Raw genomic sequence first — 15489 nt, 5'->3', positions numbered from 1 at the left:
GATAGATAGATAGATAGATAGATAGATAGATAGATAGATAGATAGAGATAGATAAAGTGTGTGTGTGTGTGTGTGTGTGTGTGTGTGTGTGTGTGTGTGTGTGTGTGTGTATTTATGTACCGAGTTACAACATAACTCATGGTTTCTATAGGTCAAGATCATGAAATTCTATATAACACTCATCTAGCCTATGACATATCAACCCATCTCAAATCACTCTTCCCATCAGCCTCTGCCCTCCAGTGTGTATTCTTCCAGTTCCATTCTTACATCTGTCCTGCCTCAGAGTCTCTGAATATGCTTTCTTCTCTGCCTAGAATGTTCTTTGAGTGGCTATCATCTCTAATCTTTAACTCTTAACTTGTTACCTCCTCAGAGAAGGTGTCTCTGATTCCCATCTAAAGTAATTCTCTCCACTGTTTCTATATCTTTTTATAATTTATAATTATTGTTTGCTTGTTTGTTTTTATTCATTCTACTCCATTAGAATGAAAGCTCCCTGAAAGTAAGTAATCGTCTGTGTTGTTCAGGTGCCTGGCTCACAGTAGGTATGGGATAGGTATCTGTAGACGGAAGGGAGGCAGCCCCGATTAGCCAGGTAACTTTCGTCAAGTCACTTCCCCAGTTTCCCGCCCCGTTGAATGAAGAGGTTAAACTCAATACTCTTAAGGGCTTTCTCAGTACTGACATTTTACAATTCTTTTGTCTAGAACTGGAATGTGTGCTGGGAGTTAATGACCATTTCTTTCCAGTTTACAGGATTTTTTCATTTCCTTGATTTTATTTAATTTGTACAGCAGTTCTCAAAGGCCAGTTAGGCTCTTCCTGCCAATGTCATTCACATAGTAGGGTGACCAAAACTCAGTGACTTAGGGATTTGCTCAAATTAACAGGTCCAAACCTAGGCCTGCAACTTCTACTTTCATGCTTTTTTCCATAATCTCACCCCAAGTCAACCTGCCCTAGGTGAGAAGAAGGAGAACTGAGTAGGAAAATGGGGGCTTTCTCAGCCTCCCCTGCCCTGGTGGTCATGTTACTCTCACTCTCAGAGTCCAGTAGTTTGAGATCCTTAGCCACCTGCTGGGTGACGTTAGCTAAATTTAACAGTAACAAATGTGCCAGTGACAAAATCTACCTTACTTAATTAGCATGAAGACTCAAAGGCATTCAAAAAGACTTCAAGATTTTCTTTTTCTCTAAGAATTATTTGAAGTCTGCTGTCCTAGATGCCCATTTACTGAGGAGGGTGGACTGGGGTTGAGTGCGGAGGGGAGGGTCCTTCCTCACTGCCCTAGACTCATCCTGACTCAGGAACCTGGCGGACCGAGGCTGTGTTCAGCGAGGAAGCACTGATCAGAGTTCCGAGTGACATCCCTCTTCAAACTGCTGCCACCCTGAGTGTCAATCCCTGCACAGCCTACAGGATGTTGATGGACTTTGAGCAGCTGCAGCCAGGTAAGAAGCTGCAGGTGAGAGGAGCGGGCCAGGATCTCCTGACTGGGGTGTGACCCAAATTCTGGTCCTGAGGTCCTGGTCCCTTAGGAACCTAATGGAGAGGAAGACGGGCCCCCTAAGCGGGATGAGTATGTTGTTGTTACTTTTGCTTAGAAAGATGTTAGCTTGGTTCCTAGAAAACATGCTGAAACCTCATGAGGAATACACTCTGGAAAACTGCTGAAGGACCACATTCCTAGAGCTTGGGATGGAATTCTGTCATTCAGCAAAAACGTATCGTGCTGTGCTAAGCACTGGGGATACAAAGCCAGACAAGATAGACATAGTCCCTGTGTTTTCAATAAAATGCTGAACTTAGTGTTAGTAATTCCACTCAGCATTTCTACAGCACTTTCCAGTTTACATAAGTGCCTTTACACACATTACCCCACTGAATGCATTAAATCGTCAGAGCAGTGCCGTGAAGTTGGTAGCATTGCTCACGAGCTCAAGCCCCAGGCTTCACCTTTCACTAGCTGTGTGAGCTGACCTCTCAAATCATTAGGTTTTTTATCCGTAAAATGGAGAATAAAGAGTTTGAAGGTTAGCTGAAACACTGCAATGTAACAGCACAGGGCCTGGCATACAGTGCAGTAAATGCTTTCATTATTCCTCCTTTTTATAAATAAGGAAACCAAGGTCCAGAGGGGGTAAATTATTTGCATGAGATCTCTTAGCCAGGAAATGACAAAGCCAGGTGTTTATTTGGGGTTCCTTGAAAGCAGAGCCTGAGACTGAGGAGGTGATCCCAGGAAGTAGGAGTGAGGGAATCGGGAGAGCAAGACCGGGAAAGAGAAGGCAGTAAAGGCGGGTTCCCACTGCGTGTGACTGGGACTCAGTCCTGGGGGGGCGGGCGGGGGCTCTAACAACCCTCCCAGAACCCACCTCAGAACTGACCTCCAAATGATGGGAGGTTACCCACTGACTCTCATGCCCCATTGTGGGCATATGTGCAAGCCGGTAGGGCCATGAAAGTCACCCAGTCTAGCTTTGTCATGCTAAGGAAACCGAGGCTGAGAGATGTTGGAATTTGATAAACTTTGGTGGCTGCTGCTGCCCAAGGCTGGCTGAAGTCCAGTCCCAGCTTCCTGCAAAGAGAAATGCAGGTTCTCACAGCGATAGCAGAGCAGTCCTAGCAAACTTCAGTGGAAAAGCCAGCAGTGTGACCAGGGATTTTCCTCGAGTCCTAGTGCAGCAGACATTTTGGTCATCTGTGTCTCATCCCTTTAGGCCACCCCTGATTTGGGCCACTGCTGTGGTGAGCACAAGAGCATTCTGACACCACCCCACCTCAGATGCCCACAGTGCATCTCTCCACTTTTCTGCCTTGGGGCTGGCGTGACCTGGACTAGAGTAGTGTTAAACTTATGGTCTCTACCCACTGTGAGAATTATACTTTACACACATTGATATTCAGTACATAGACAAACCAAAGTTTCATTGAACAATATTTACCCTTACTATTTGTGATGCACTCTCTTTTGTATTCTATTTTCCTCAATTTTTACTAAAAAAATAAAATACTGCATTCGTTTCATAACCCACTAATGAGTGACAACCTGTATGCTGACCCCAGCTAAGAAGAATGGGCGTCCTTCTTCCAGGAAGTCCTCCATTTCTAGCACCAGATCCTGCTGCCTTTTAAAACCCATACAGCATTTCAGAGGTAACAAGAGTACCTTCTTGGACATGACGGCACTGACTCTAATCAGGAGCATCCTGATTGGTGCTCATAAGACTCCTATTTTATGGAGAGGAAACTGCGGTTCAAAAAGATCATGACTTGCCCCATCTCATTCAATTACAGTCAGTGGTGAAGCTGGGACCCACACTGAAGTCCATCTCATTCCAGAGCCTGCGTTTTTCCCAACATGCCACGCTGCCTCCCCATTGACTAATTCCAAAGCTAGCTCTTGGCTCAGACCACAAACCTTCTATAGGACCCTATTTCAGGGGCTGCCAATTTCTCCAATATGGCTCCAATCCCAATTCAAGGCATGTCACTTTTATTAAGCAGTACGGAGAGGAAATAAGGCATGGCCTTCCCCTCAAGAAGCTTCAAGCTCTTCATACAAATGGACCTATATACAACCAAGTATAAGAAAAAGCAGACCATGTATATTAATAAAGATGCCTGCAGAGTGCTGTGGGAGCACAGGGGGAAGAATCTGGGAAGGCTTCATGAAGGGAGCCACATTTGAGCTGTGCTTCAAAGGATATATAGAATTTCAAACAAAGGGAGAGAGAGAGGGAAAAGCATTGCAAACCAAAAAAATAACCTAAGCAGAGACTTTAGGACATAAAAATTGGAGGAGGATGATAAAGGATATGTAATCATTTACACAGCAGGGTCTAAAATTACATCCAGTGTAGACTGAGATGCTGAGTCTTAGGAGGCACCATAGGTGTTGTGGAAGTTTGGAGTCATTGGGAGAAGAGTGTGCAACACTCCAAGTCTGAGAAGGCTCAACAGCCAGATCCTGGGTCCCCTTTGAGCCTGAGCATTCCATCTCTTGCCTTATATAATAGGATCTCAGGCTGGAAGCCCTTTACTTATTACAGGTCTCCAGGGCTTGACTTTGGTCTCTTCCTGGCTCCACAGGGGATTCTGTCATCCAGAATGCATCCAACAGTGGAGTAGGGCAAGCAGTCATCCAGATCGCCGCAGCCCTGGGCCTGAGGACCATCAATGTGGTCCGAGACAGGTGCGTGGGGAGGCGGAATCTCAAATCTGGAGTTGGGCCTTTCCACCTCACAACCTGCTTCTCCACCAGATGGCGCCCTTGCATAAGCTAGCCTCTCTGGGCAGGATGCAGCTTGCGCACGGATGAGTCAGCCACAAGAAATGAAGTCCAGGTGGCTTTTGGCTATAGGATTTGTGGATCTTTGAAATGCAGGAGGAGGGCAGAAAGGAAGTGGAGATGGCCATTACTGAACATTAGGAGTTTTTGAAACTCTTGACTTGTGATAACCCCATGTTTTCAAAACCACAGTTCATATTTGGGAATGTTGTAAACTGTGTTACTCTTTCTGTGAACTGTCTAATGGAGGGCCCTTTTCCCTTGCATTTTGTGTGGTACTTTGAAGTACACTAAATACAGATTAAAGGAGACGGGGCAGGTTTGTCAACTTTGTTTCACAGATGAGGAAACTGAAGTTTCAGAGAAAGGAAGCAATTTGCTCAGGGAGACATAGTAAGTCAGTAACAGACTGTTTCCTGACTTGTTCTCTTTTCCTCATATCATCCAGTTTCCTTGAACCTCACTGTCCACGAGTATGGCCATGTCTGTCATGAAAGTCCAGTCTTAGCAGGAGAATTGATACTCGCTTCAGTTCTCTATCCCCTCAGTTGTGCTAACAAAATTATTGTTTGCCTTGGCCAAAGAGGCCTCAAGCCACTCCTAGATAGAGTGTGTTTGCACAACACTCTGAAGAGCCTCTTGCTAAGAGAGAGGATGGAAAGGATGTGGAGTTTGTCGTTTCAGTAGAAAAAATCAGGAAGTGAAATGACTTCTCCCTGGGCACAGATAGTTTCTAGCATCCTTGAGCTGGCAAGAGCTATAGAAATCACTCAGCCTAACACAATGCAATATATATATGCCTTACTGTTAAAATATACACCTGAAACTTACGGGATTTCATTAGCCAACATCACCAAAAAATAATTTTTTTTTTTTTTTTTTTTAAAGAAAGAAATCACCCAGTCTAGCTTTCTCATGCCAGCGAGAAAACCAAGGCCAAGAAATGCTGGAGTACGATTAAACTGGGTGGCCAGCCCCAGCTTAAGGCTTGGCTTAAACCCGATCCTAGCTTCCCACAAAGAGAAATTCACCTCACATCTGTGGCAGAGTCCAAGGAATCTTTGGTGGAGAAAGTGAGCAGATATGACCAAAAATTGTGTTTGGTTTCCAGACCTGACATCCATAGGCTGACTGACAGACTGAAGAATCTAGGGGCTGAGTATGTAATCACAGAAGAAGAGCTAAGAAAACTTGAGCTGAAAAACTTCTTTAAGGTACCTAGAATGAGGGACGTTGCACCTCCATTCCGTGCTCACCTCCCTGAAGACAGTTGCCTTGAACTAGAAAAGCTGGAGACTGGCTTTGTTCCTCTTCACATCCTCCCTTTGTCTCTTCATGAAAGAATAAAGCCCATCCCTCAGCCAGGGGACAGCACGCATCAAGTGCCCAGATGCTGTAAGGGAGGCAGGAGAGAAGATGGGTTAGAAAACCCTGTATGACTGACAGTTTTGAATATCTGTGGTGAGCCACATTAGCCCACATAGCAGACGCGAATTGAATCTCAGAGCTGGGAGAGGGCCTGAGGAAACTGAGGCACAAAGAGGGAAGAGAAAGAAAGAAGTAATATTTCCTAGGCACAGACCTTATATCTTATATCTCCACAAAAGCTCTGCAAAGTAGGTGCTATCTGTTTCATAGATGAGGAAACCGAGACTCAGAGAAGATAAAGGAGTTGACCGAGACCACACCGTTGTAAGCGGTAGAGTCAGGGCTAGCCCCAGGTCTCTCCAAACTCATAGCCTCTTAACCTTCCATAACCTCTAAGTGACCAGAACCTCTAGCACACCTAGTAAGTGACCAAACCACATCTCAGCCCCTTCACACTGAACTCTGGAGGGACCAAACACACACTCACTTGAGAGCCACACCTCTTGAGAACATTTACGAAGCAGTAGATCAGCACATCTAATATAAACTGAATTCTAAGTGCTGAAAAGAGATGCAGTCAGGGAAATGAAGTCCTTCCAAACAGACTGTAGGTGCCCTTTGTCTGTTCTTTCCCAGAGGAGGTGACTTTTGGACGAAATTCCTAACCAGATAGCGGGATTGGGTTGGTAAAGAAAAGGCCCTTCCCAGGCAGAGAAAAAAGAGAATTCGAAGGCATGAACATCTTTTTTCTCTACTCCCTCCTTCTGACACAGCACTTGGGGCAGGGAGGTGCTGTTTGTAGCAGCTTCAGGGCCCATGTGGAACTCCCTCACTGCAGTTTCCTTGTTTTCCAGGACGTGCCCCGGCCCCGGCTTGCTCTCAACTGCGTCGGTGGGAAAAGCTCCACCGAGCTGCTGCGGCACTTGGCGTAAGTCACCTGGCCCTGCAAGTCCAGTTCGCCAGCGCTCTCCAGGCCTTTAGGTGGGGGGACCATGAAGTGACCAGTCCCAATGGCCAAGGCGAGCCAAGGCCAAGTCAGCATGACCCCAAGTAGGAAACTGGGACCACAGTCATGTCCTAGTTATCTGGATACTTCCTTTCTCAACCACCTTTTTTATTGGTGACCAAGAGGCCCATCCAGCTTTGTTTTTCCAAGGGACCCCGGAAGTAGACTGCGAGGCTCTCTGTAATAGGGGAGTGGTAAACATTCATAACCTGGAGGCATCTTAAAAAGTCACTAAGTCCTAGCTTATTAGCTTTTAAATTTTTTATTAGCTTTTAAAAATAGATTCTAATTTTAGAGGTAACATTGTGTTTAATACAAAACGTTTTGAAAGAATATTAAAGTACAAAGGAAAAATTAAGCACAAAAATTACCTATCATCCCACTACCAAGGGGGAGAAGCTCTGCTGACAGTGTTAACAGTACATGTCTTTCATTTTTTTTTTCTTTTATTATAAACTTCTCAAGCTGAAGAACAGCCAAAAGGACACTTCCCAGCTAAAGCAGGAATCTCCTAAACAGCATTTGTTGACACATATTTGCTAGCACTTACTAGCTACTGGATTCAGAATTGGCTGAGACACTGAGGGAACCCTCTAGAACTCACAGGGTAGTGGGAAGATGGGTCATGTGCTAAAAGAGCTGTGATAACACTCACTGAGCGTTACCGTGCACAGGACTTTGTGCAGAGTGCTTGACGTACCCCTCCCATAACCACCTAGGCGAGGGCCACTGTTCCATCCCTGTTTGTACACGGCCCAGGAGGGTGATTACCTACCTGCCCAAGGTTTAGGAAGCAGCAGAGCCAGACTTGACCCTGAGGTATTGTGAACAAACCTCTCCAGTCCTACTCCGGGTAACCTCCAGGGCAGATTGCAATCCCATGTCACCTGGAGGAGGAAACCTATCCCAGAGGTTACAGCATAGGCATTGGAGTCCAAAAGGCTGGGTTCCGGTCCCAGCTCTGCTACTTCCTAGCTGCGGACCTATGAAAAGTTAGGCAATACATGAAAAACTAACCAGGCCTCAGTCTCTTCACCTGTAAAATGGGGAGATATAAACCCTTTCTAGCTCAGCTGTTTAGTCTGAGGGACACTGAGGAGACGCACTAATCACTATACAAATGAGGAACAGGCTTCAGTTTTCTTATCTGCAAAATAAGGGTAATAAAATGCCCCCTGGGGGTTACTCGGAGGCTTCACTAAGCCAATGCACGTGCAATGCTCGGGCCTGTGCCTGGCACATAGTAAAATGCCCAGTAAAAGTTATCAATTCTGACTAGACAAAACACAGTGGGGATACAGGAAAGAAGAGCTCCATACCCCCAGGTGCTACTTTCTAGAACAAGTAGCAGTTGAAGGGAACTTAAGACTAAAGCCTCAGGGACAAAAAGTTACCTGCCTTGCACTTCTTCCATTTTTGTAGTTTACAAAGTCTCCCTTGTGTTATCCCAAAGTGAGCCTCACTCATCCCTGATCAGCAAACTCCAGAAAGAGCCAGGTAGTAGGGACGGGAACAAAGGGTAAGTCAAGCATGTGAAGTCCTAGCTTGTTAGCTTTTAAAAATTATATGATCCTCTCTCCCGTTTGACTGCTGGGGTGGCTGTGGGTTTCAGGCAGCAGGTCCTGGCAAGGCCCCTGCTGCAGCAAAAGGACAATTGCCATCATCCTCTAGACCAGCCACACCATTCCTTAGCCTATAGCTGTTTCATCTCATTGATCCTTCGCACGAGCATGTGAGGAAGACAGGCGATCTGGCCCTATGTCAATGCCATGCCCATAGTTGCATACCTGTGAGTGGAGTAGAGCCGACTGAACTCGGGTCTTGAGCTTTTCTCAGTAGAGCAGGCTTTGTTGCAACCCCTCATCAAAGCCTGACTGGGTGGTGAAATCAATGGGTCCCAATCCTGCCCAAACATGTAGGTCGTCTGGACGAAGGGTTGTTTTGAATATAGATCCTTCCCTCCTGGTTCATTAAATCTGGGGCCAGGCCTTGGAATCCATATTTTTGGACCCTTCCCAGGGATTCTGAAAGCAAGTTTAGGCTCCAGGGTTGCAATAGAACCACCGTGGCAGGTTCCAGAAGGGCTCCGAATCTGCCTGCACCCACCCTGACCTCTCTGATTCTTCAGGCCCGGAGGAACCATGGTGACCTACGGGGGCATGGCCAAGCAGCCCGTCATCGCTTCTGTGGTAAGCTGGTGGGGAAGGCAGGCCTGGAGATGGTCTCAGACACCACAGTTGTCTCAGTGCAGGCAGTGCCCCTGTCACTGGGGGGAAGAATGTGTACCTTAAGTGGTACCTGAAGTTCTTGCCCTCAGAGCCCCAGTATGTCCTTCCTGTGTCCACAGAGCCTGTTCATTTTTAAAGATGTCAAACTTCGGGGCTTTTGGCTATCCCAGTGGAAGAATGACCACGGTACAGGTGAGTGGATGATGGCCCCGTTGCCAAGGGTCATACAAAAGGCCAGTGCCTACTGCAGAAGTGACCAGCCACTCTGTGCCCTGGAGAGGTGATCGGACCCCCATCCCCACAACAGGGTAAAAGAAAACAGCCTCTAACTCTAGCCAGTCTGCAAATACTTATTGGACTAAAGTGGGCTAGTCCTTGTGGGCACAGCATTGAACAACGCAGACCCCGCCCCGAGTAAAGAGAACAAACTGGAGCCAGCTTGCCTGTGTTCAAATCCTGCTTCTACCATTTCTGGTTAGAGGTTCTGCCTAACCTAGCTGTGGAACCTGAGCAAGTTACCTAACACCCCCTCCCTCAGTTAAATGTGATAATAGTTTAAACTATTGTTAGCCCTAATGACAAAAGAGGAAACTGAGGTTCATAGTGGTTAAGTAGCTGGCCCAGAGTCACCCCACCTAGGGAATGGTGCAGCCATAACGTGAACAGCCAGTCTCTCTGACCCCAGAACCTGAGCCAGTACACTGTTCTTCCTCTCCTGGAGGACTGGCTCCCCAGGGAGTGACCCCCACCAAGCTAAGACTGAAGAATAACATGGAGTTATCAAAGTGAAGAAGAGGAAAAGGGTGGCGTGAATGGGGTGTTTCAGGCAGAAAAAATAGCACATGCCAAAGCCCATCAGAGTGGGAAGCCAGACAGATTGGTTATGACCTTTTTAAGGAGTTCAGACTCTATCATAAAGGCAAGAACCATTGAAGTGTTTTAAGCAGGGGGATATAATTAGATTTGAATGTTGAATGAATTGATGTCTATGAAAAAATATTTCCCAGCCGATGCCTTCACTTCTCATCTTCCTGTACCATATAGGGTCCTTAGCGGAAGGGGATATTGGTGATCTCAACTTGTGGGGTTCTAAGAGCACCAGCCTTGAGCCCTCAGGGAGAGGTCCTTTCCCTGAGCAAAGTTCATCTGTTCCACATCAACTGGTGTGCCAGGCACACCCACCTCCCTTCCTGTGCCTCTTCTGGCTTCCCTACCTCGAAGTAATCCTGCCCCTCCCACCATTCAGGACTCCAGGTTGCACCCCAATCAGGTTCTGTGGGTCTGAGCCATTGTAGCCACTATTCTGCCTGCCTGTCAGCTCCTAGGGCCACTCCCCATGTTCCTCTGTCCCCACCCTGGCCTCGCTGTCCTGAACACAGATGGAGACCAGGCTACCTCCACAGCCGCCCTATCTGTGGCCAAGCCCTGGGCTCTCAAGGCTTTCCTGGAGCTCAGCACCAGCTCCTGCCAGTGGGGCTGACACAGGTGCCATTCTGCCAAGCTCTGCTGCTCCCCTGTCTAACTTCCTCTGACCTCCCACAGACCATTTTAAGGAGCTGATCCTTACACTGTGCCACCTCGTTCACCAAGGCAAGCTCACAGCCCCCACCTGCTCCGAGGTCCCACTGCAGGACTACAACCATGCCTTGGAAACCGCAATGCATCCCTTCACATCGTCAAAGCAGATTTTCATCATGTGATAATAATCCCAGAGGAGCCAGAGCAAAGTGCGGGGCAGGGGGCAGAAGGGGGTGGGGGCGGGACGGGTCAGCAGGACACGTTTTGGCTCCTCAGTCAAGGCCCTTGACATTCCCCAGGCTGCTCCTCTCCTCAATGTCTGTTCTCACTAGAAGAGCTGTGAAGCCAACCAAGGCTTTCCCCAGGGTCAGCCTCGGGATATCTAATAAAGTCTAAACTTCTTAAACACAACAGACAAAAACCAGTAGAAGTCATCTCTGTCGAAAAGGACTATCACTGCACACCTGTCATCTCCCAGGACTAAGAAGTCCCCCTTCTTGCCTGTCCTCCATTCGTCCCTAGTAATCATTTCCTGATACCCTGAAGGCAAAGCGGGGGTGGGCCTGGCAGGTACAAAAGCCAGTGAGACACGATTTCTGCCCTCAAGCTGCCCAAGCTCACAGAGGAGAATCTTCTGAAAAAGGAAGGTTTGACTCATTCTCAAGTGGTGCCCAGCGCAGTCTGAGGCAGGAAGAGGATCCACCTGCGTGGGAGTGAGTGCCATGCTGAGAAACCAAGGAAATGTGGTCTCAGGAGACGGGACCACCCCATGGAACATCCATTCTCACTGAGGAGACATGTTACACCGGTGGTTCTAAACCTGAGGTCATTTTACCCCCGGGGGACATTTCATAATGTCTGGAGACATTTTTGGCTGCATATTGGAGAGGGTGCTACTGGCATCTAGTGGGTAGAGGTCAGTGATGCTGCTAAAACATCTTACAGTGTACAGAGCAGCCTCCCTCCACAGAATTATCCAGCCCAAAATGCTGTAGTGCCACTGATGAGGGACCCTGCATTAAACCAATAATCCCACGATAGTGATCAGTGTGCTAAAGAAGACACGTGTGAGGTGTCATGAGAATGTAACTAAGGTCTTGACCTAGGCCTGGGGTCAGGGTGCCTTAGATGAAGCTTCCTGAGATGAAGCTTAGAAGTGCACCCTTTAAAATAGTTTAATTCAAAGAGAAGAGTTTAACAGTATGTGACTTTTGGGTGTTTGCCTCATGATCCACTCACTCAAAGCAGAGAACTAGAGACTTTGGGATGTCTCCTTTATCACCTGACCTTCTGTCCATTAGCCCAAGAGTCTCATTCAGGGAATACTTATTACGTGCCTCATGCATGCTTGAGACTAAGGATGCCCAGGAGAGATGTAGGCTGGCCCCCTAGCTCCTTAGCCTAGTGCAGGGGATAGACCTTTACAGTATACTAATGACAGATACAGAGGGGTTCACAGGGTTGAGGGGACAGTGCAGCTTTACCTGAGAGTTTAAGGAAGGCTTCTCTGAGGAAGCGTGGTCACAGCATATCTTGAAGGCCTAGCAGGAGAAGGTATACCAAGCAAAGCCAACAGCACATGTGAGAGTTTGGAGACCCGAGAGAGCTTGGCAGTTGGGGAACTGCCAACAGGCAAGTGTAGCTGCTGCCTAAGAGATGGGGGAAATGTGAGGACTGAGGTGGAAACGGTAGGCAGCGGTCAGAGCAAAGCGTCACAAAGTCAAGACTTACGTTTGAGACCTGGGGAGGCGCTCAGATTTTAAGCAGTGGAGTGATGTGGAAATACTGGCTCAGAAGGCCAGAGTACACGCAGATTTACTTGCACACCAGCATGTACACAGGCTCCCAGCGTGATTGATCCTCTTGCCTTTGGGAGCATCTTGTGTGTCCTCTGGAGAAAGGACTTGGCTTCAGCCTGGAGCTGGGGAAGGTCTGCAGGTGCCCTCTGGATAAGATTTGCCACCTTGTACACCTGGGCACAGGATCAGCCCCAGCTCACCCAAGTCCCTCCCATTCCCCTGTCCTCTATTCTCAAGGTTGGTAAGACAGAGGATTTGTACAGATGGCCAATGTGGGCAAGTGAAAGCTTGAGGAAGTGGGTGGCTGCCCAAAAGCCACTGGAGTGAAAGATAAGATTAGGCTTTTGGGGGATAGTCCACAGTGTTGGGCTCAGTGGGAGTGATGAGTGTGCAGCCATGGAGAAAGAGCAGGCAGGCCCTTGTTACAGACTTCCAGGAGGCACATGGGAAGGAGGAAGGTTCATGACCCCATGGTTAGAGACCTTGTGGAGGACCCTGCAGAATGTCCTAAGAACAGTATCTCTAGAGGCCTGGAAGTGACATTGGAGCTGAGCTTAAAGGGATAATTGTTTTCTCAGGGAAGGGAGACAAGCATTAAAGATTAAAGCAAAGTTATAGAGGCAGTACATTTATGTTTGAATCTTCTCATTTTCCCCAAATATCCATTTTCTTCCTAGAATGAAAACTAATGACTTTTAGATGGGCACATGGTAAGCTGGAATAAACACTGTTTTCCCTGCCCCCCTTGCAGCAGACATCCCTTGTGAGGTAAGCAGAAGTGGTAGGTATGGTTTCTTAGAAACCTCTTTAAAATATAGCTGGCATCTATTTTGTATTTTTTCTTCCCCATCCACCGTCCTTCTAGCTGGGATACAGACATGGTTCCTGGAATTTGCATAGCCATCTTCGACTGTGTTAAGAATGGATCCCTGACACCCAAAAGCCTTGACTGCCCACCTCGGTTGGGGCTTGAGAAATAAGCTTTACTTAAAAAAATAAGCTTCTATGATATTTAACCCCCTAATGTTTAGGCTTTCTCTGAACCTAATCATAACTGATAACATATCCTATAATTTATACTGAAATCAAGTCAATCAACGTGAAACTGAAAAAGTGAATTGTGGCAGTTTGTGATTCCCACTTAAGGAATGTGGACTTTATCCTATTGACAGTAGGAACAAAAGATTTCTGAGCCAGATCGAAACTGTGCTTTGGAAAAATCCCTCTGGCAGTAGGTTGGGAGTCAATTTGGAGAAGGGAAGTACTAAAGAAAGAGATAAAATCAGAAATTCTTGGGCTTCTGAATTTCAGATAAGTAAATTCTCCTTAAATGTTGAAAATCAATGTAGGAATTACCAACATTTAAGAAGCCATGGAGGAAAGGAGACTGAGCAAACAACATCAAAAGAGAATATGAATTAAAATGGATCATACTTTACAAGTACAGGAGATTGTTTTGTTTTTAAATTTCAGGCTGAATAATCTTTTCGTGGGGTTGGGACAAGTCTTCTGGCCCACTAAGTAAACAATGTCCTTTTTATGGCTAAAGGAGGAGGAACCTTTGGCTACAGGAAACCTAAAAAAGACAAACAGGCATTACCTCCTAAACTAAGCTTGGGCACACCTGAAGACCTGAGGTTAAGTGACTCTAGCTCTCCCTGATGTCTTCTGGGAAGCGTCCACCCTACACCACCTACAGCCACTTCTGTAATATTGATGACTATACCTTGGGAGATGAGATAATTATGCCAGCTTTCTTAAGGGAAAGACTGAGGCCCAGAAAAAAAACGTTCTTGCATCTTCATTTGATTTTTACAATTTCCCTATATCGCTAAGATTTTAATATCACCACTTCATCTGCTCAAGGTCAGTTGAGGTGAGTTGCTCAAGATCACAGCAGGCAGCAAAGGTGGCACTAGATGCCAGGTCCCCTGACCCTGTCTGGTCACCATACCAGTCCCAATTCTTTTGCACCGCCCCCCCCCCCACCGCAGTTGGCCTTGAGCTTCCTCTTTTCTCAGGACTCCTTGATTTTGTTCAATGATAATTAAATGTCAATCAGAAGAATTCAGGTTTCCCTGAGTCTATGTCTCATGGAGAGGCATGAAAAGAAAGGGGGGCGGGGGGTGGGGGTGGGGAGATCAGGAGGCCACTGAAGTAGTCCAGATAATTTATTCAGTCAGTAAATATTTTGAACACTCATTATTTGAAAAGCAGTGTCGTAAGTGCTAGGGATATAACTGGAGATAAAAAAAATATGGCCCCCGATACCAGAGAATTTACATTCTAGTGGTGGAGAAAGACAGTGAAGAAGTGAATAAAGTAATTATGGCATATGATAACTGCTGTGAAAGAAAAAAATACAATGTTATAGTGATACAATTCCAGGAACCTACTTGAGATAAGGTAGACAAGGAAGGTCTGAGGCCTGAATAAAAAGGAGCCAGCCATATTCCAGTCAGGGAGCAGCATGCTTAAAAGCCCTAATGTGTGAACAATATGGCGAACCCTGAACTAGCTTATTATTAAGTGGGAGTGGAGAAAAGTGAATAGGTCCATGAATATTTAAAAAGAAAAATCAAAGGGCAAAGTGAATGTGGTGGTAGAAGGTTCAACTTCATCACCTTGCTGGTTGGAGGTGCCACTCCCAGAGTTAGGGATTGCGAGCAGAGCAGGTTTTGGAAACAGGCATTTCTCCTCTGTGGGGCTCTTTCCTATCTGTACAATAGGCTGAGCAGATTATATGACAACCAAGGTTAGTGCTAGTTCTTAAGAATATTATGTTCTTCACACTTCACTAAATTCCAAATGGATCAAAGATCGCAATACGAATATAAGCCCTGAAAGTAACAGAATAAACCATGGTAGGTGTTTTTTCTTGGAAAAAAAAAAAACTCAGTGGCGAAGGACTTTCAAACTACAGCACAAAATCCAGAATCAAAGAAAAATAAAGGATATACAAATTCAATCTCATAAATATCTAATGTTTTTGCATGGCAAGGAACACCAGGCAAAATCAAAAGTCAACAAACTGGGAAAAAATATTTGCAACTCATTTGACAAAGAACTGATTTCCCTTTTATATTGTGAGCTCTGAATCAATAAGAAAAATGGGCAAGAGATATAGACAGGAACAGAAAGTAAAATATAAGTATTTCTTAAACATATGAAGTAAGGCTCACTCAATTCAAGATAATTTCAATTTACACTACCCAAGATACCACTTTTCAGCGATCAGGTTGACAAAGATCATAAAGTTTGATAACACCGTCTTG

The 15489-nt window shown here is 46.2% G+C and overlaps 1 protein-coding gene across 5 annotated transcripts in view; it reads left to right on the top strand.

The window, feature by feature from the left end:
- Positions 1 to 10830, top strand: part of MECR (mitochondrial trans-2-enoyl-CoA reductase) — a 29000-nt gene extending 18170 nt beyond the window's left edge. For 4 of the 5 annotated variants that reach the window (XM_011357779.2, XM_011357781.2, XM_023529244.1 and 1 more), the window contains 7 exons: positions 1312 to 1455; positions 4097 to 4199; positions 5407 to 5509; positions 6518 to 6591; positions 8798 to 8858; positions 9017 to 9089; positions 10440 to 10830. In XM_011357779.2, coding sequence (XP_011356081.1) covers positions 1312 to 1455; positions 4097 to 4199; positions 5407 to 5509; positions 6518 to 6591; positions 8798 to 8858; positions 9017 to 9089; positions 10440 to 10597 — 716 coding nt within the window. In that variant the 3' untranslated portion in view covers positions 10598 to 10830. Of the gene's footprint in view, positions 1 to 1311; positions 1456 to 4096; positions 4200 to 5406; positions 5510 to 6517; positions 6592 to 8091; positions 8189 to 8797; positions 8859 to 9016; positions 9090 to 10439 lie in introns of all 5 variants that reach the window. The other variant, XM_011357780.2, reaches the window with a different exon arrangement.
- Positions 10831 to 15489: the final 4659 nt, after the last annotated feature.

Source organism: Pteropus vampyrus, unplaced genomic scaffold, assembly GCF_000151845.1.
Source record: "Pteropus vampyrus isolate Shadow unplaced genomic scaffold, Pvam_2.0 Scaffold36, whole genome shotgun sequence".
NCBI lineage: Eukaryota > Metazoa > Chordata > Mammalia > Chiroptera > Pteropodidae > Pteropus > Pteropus vampyrus.
Note: the sequence above shows the minus strand (reverse complement) of the source record. Positions and strands in the feature narration are given on the sequence as shown.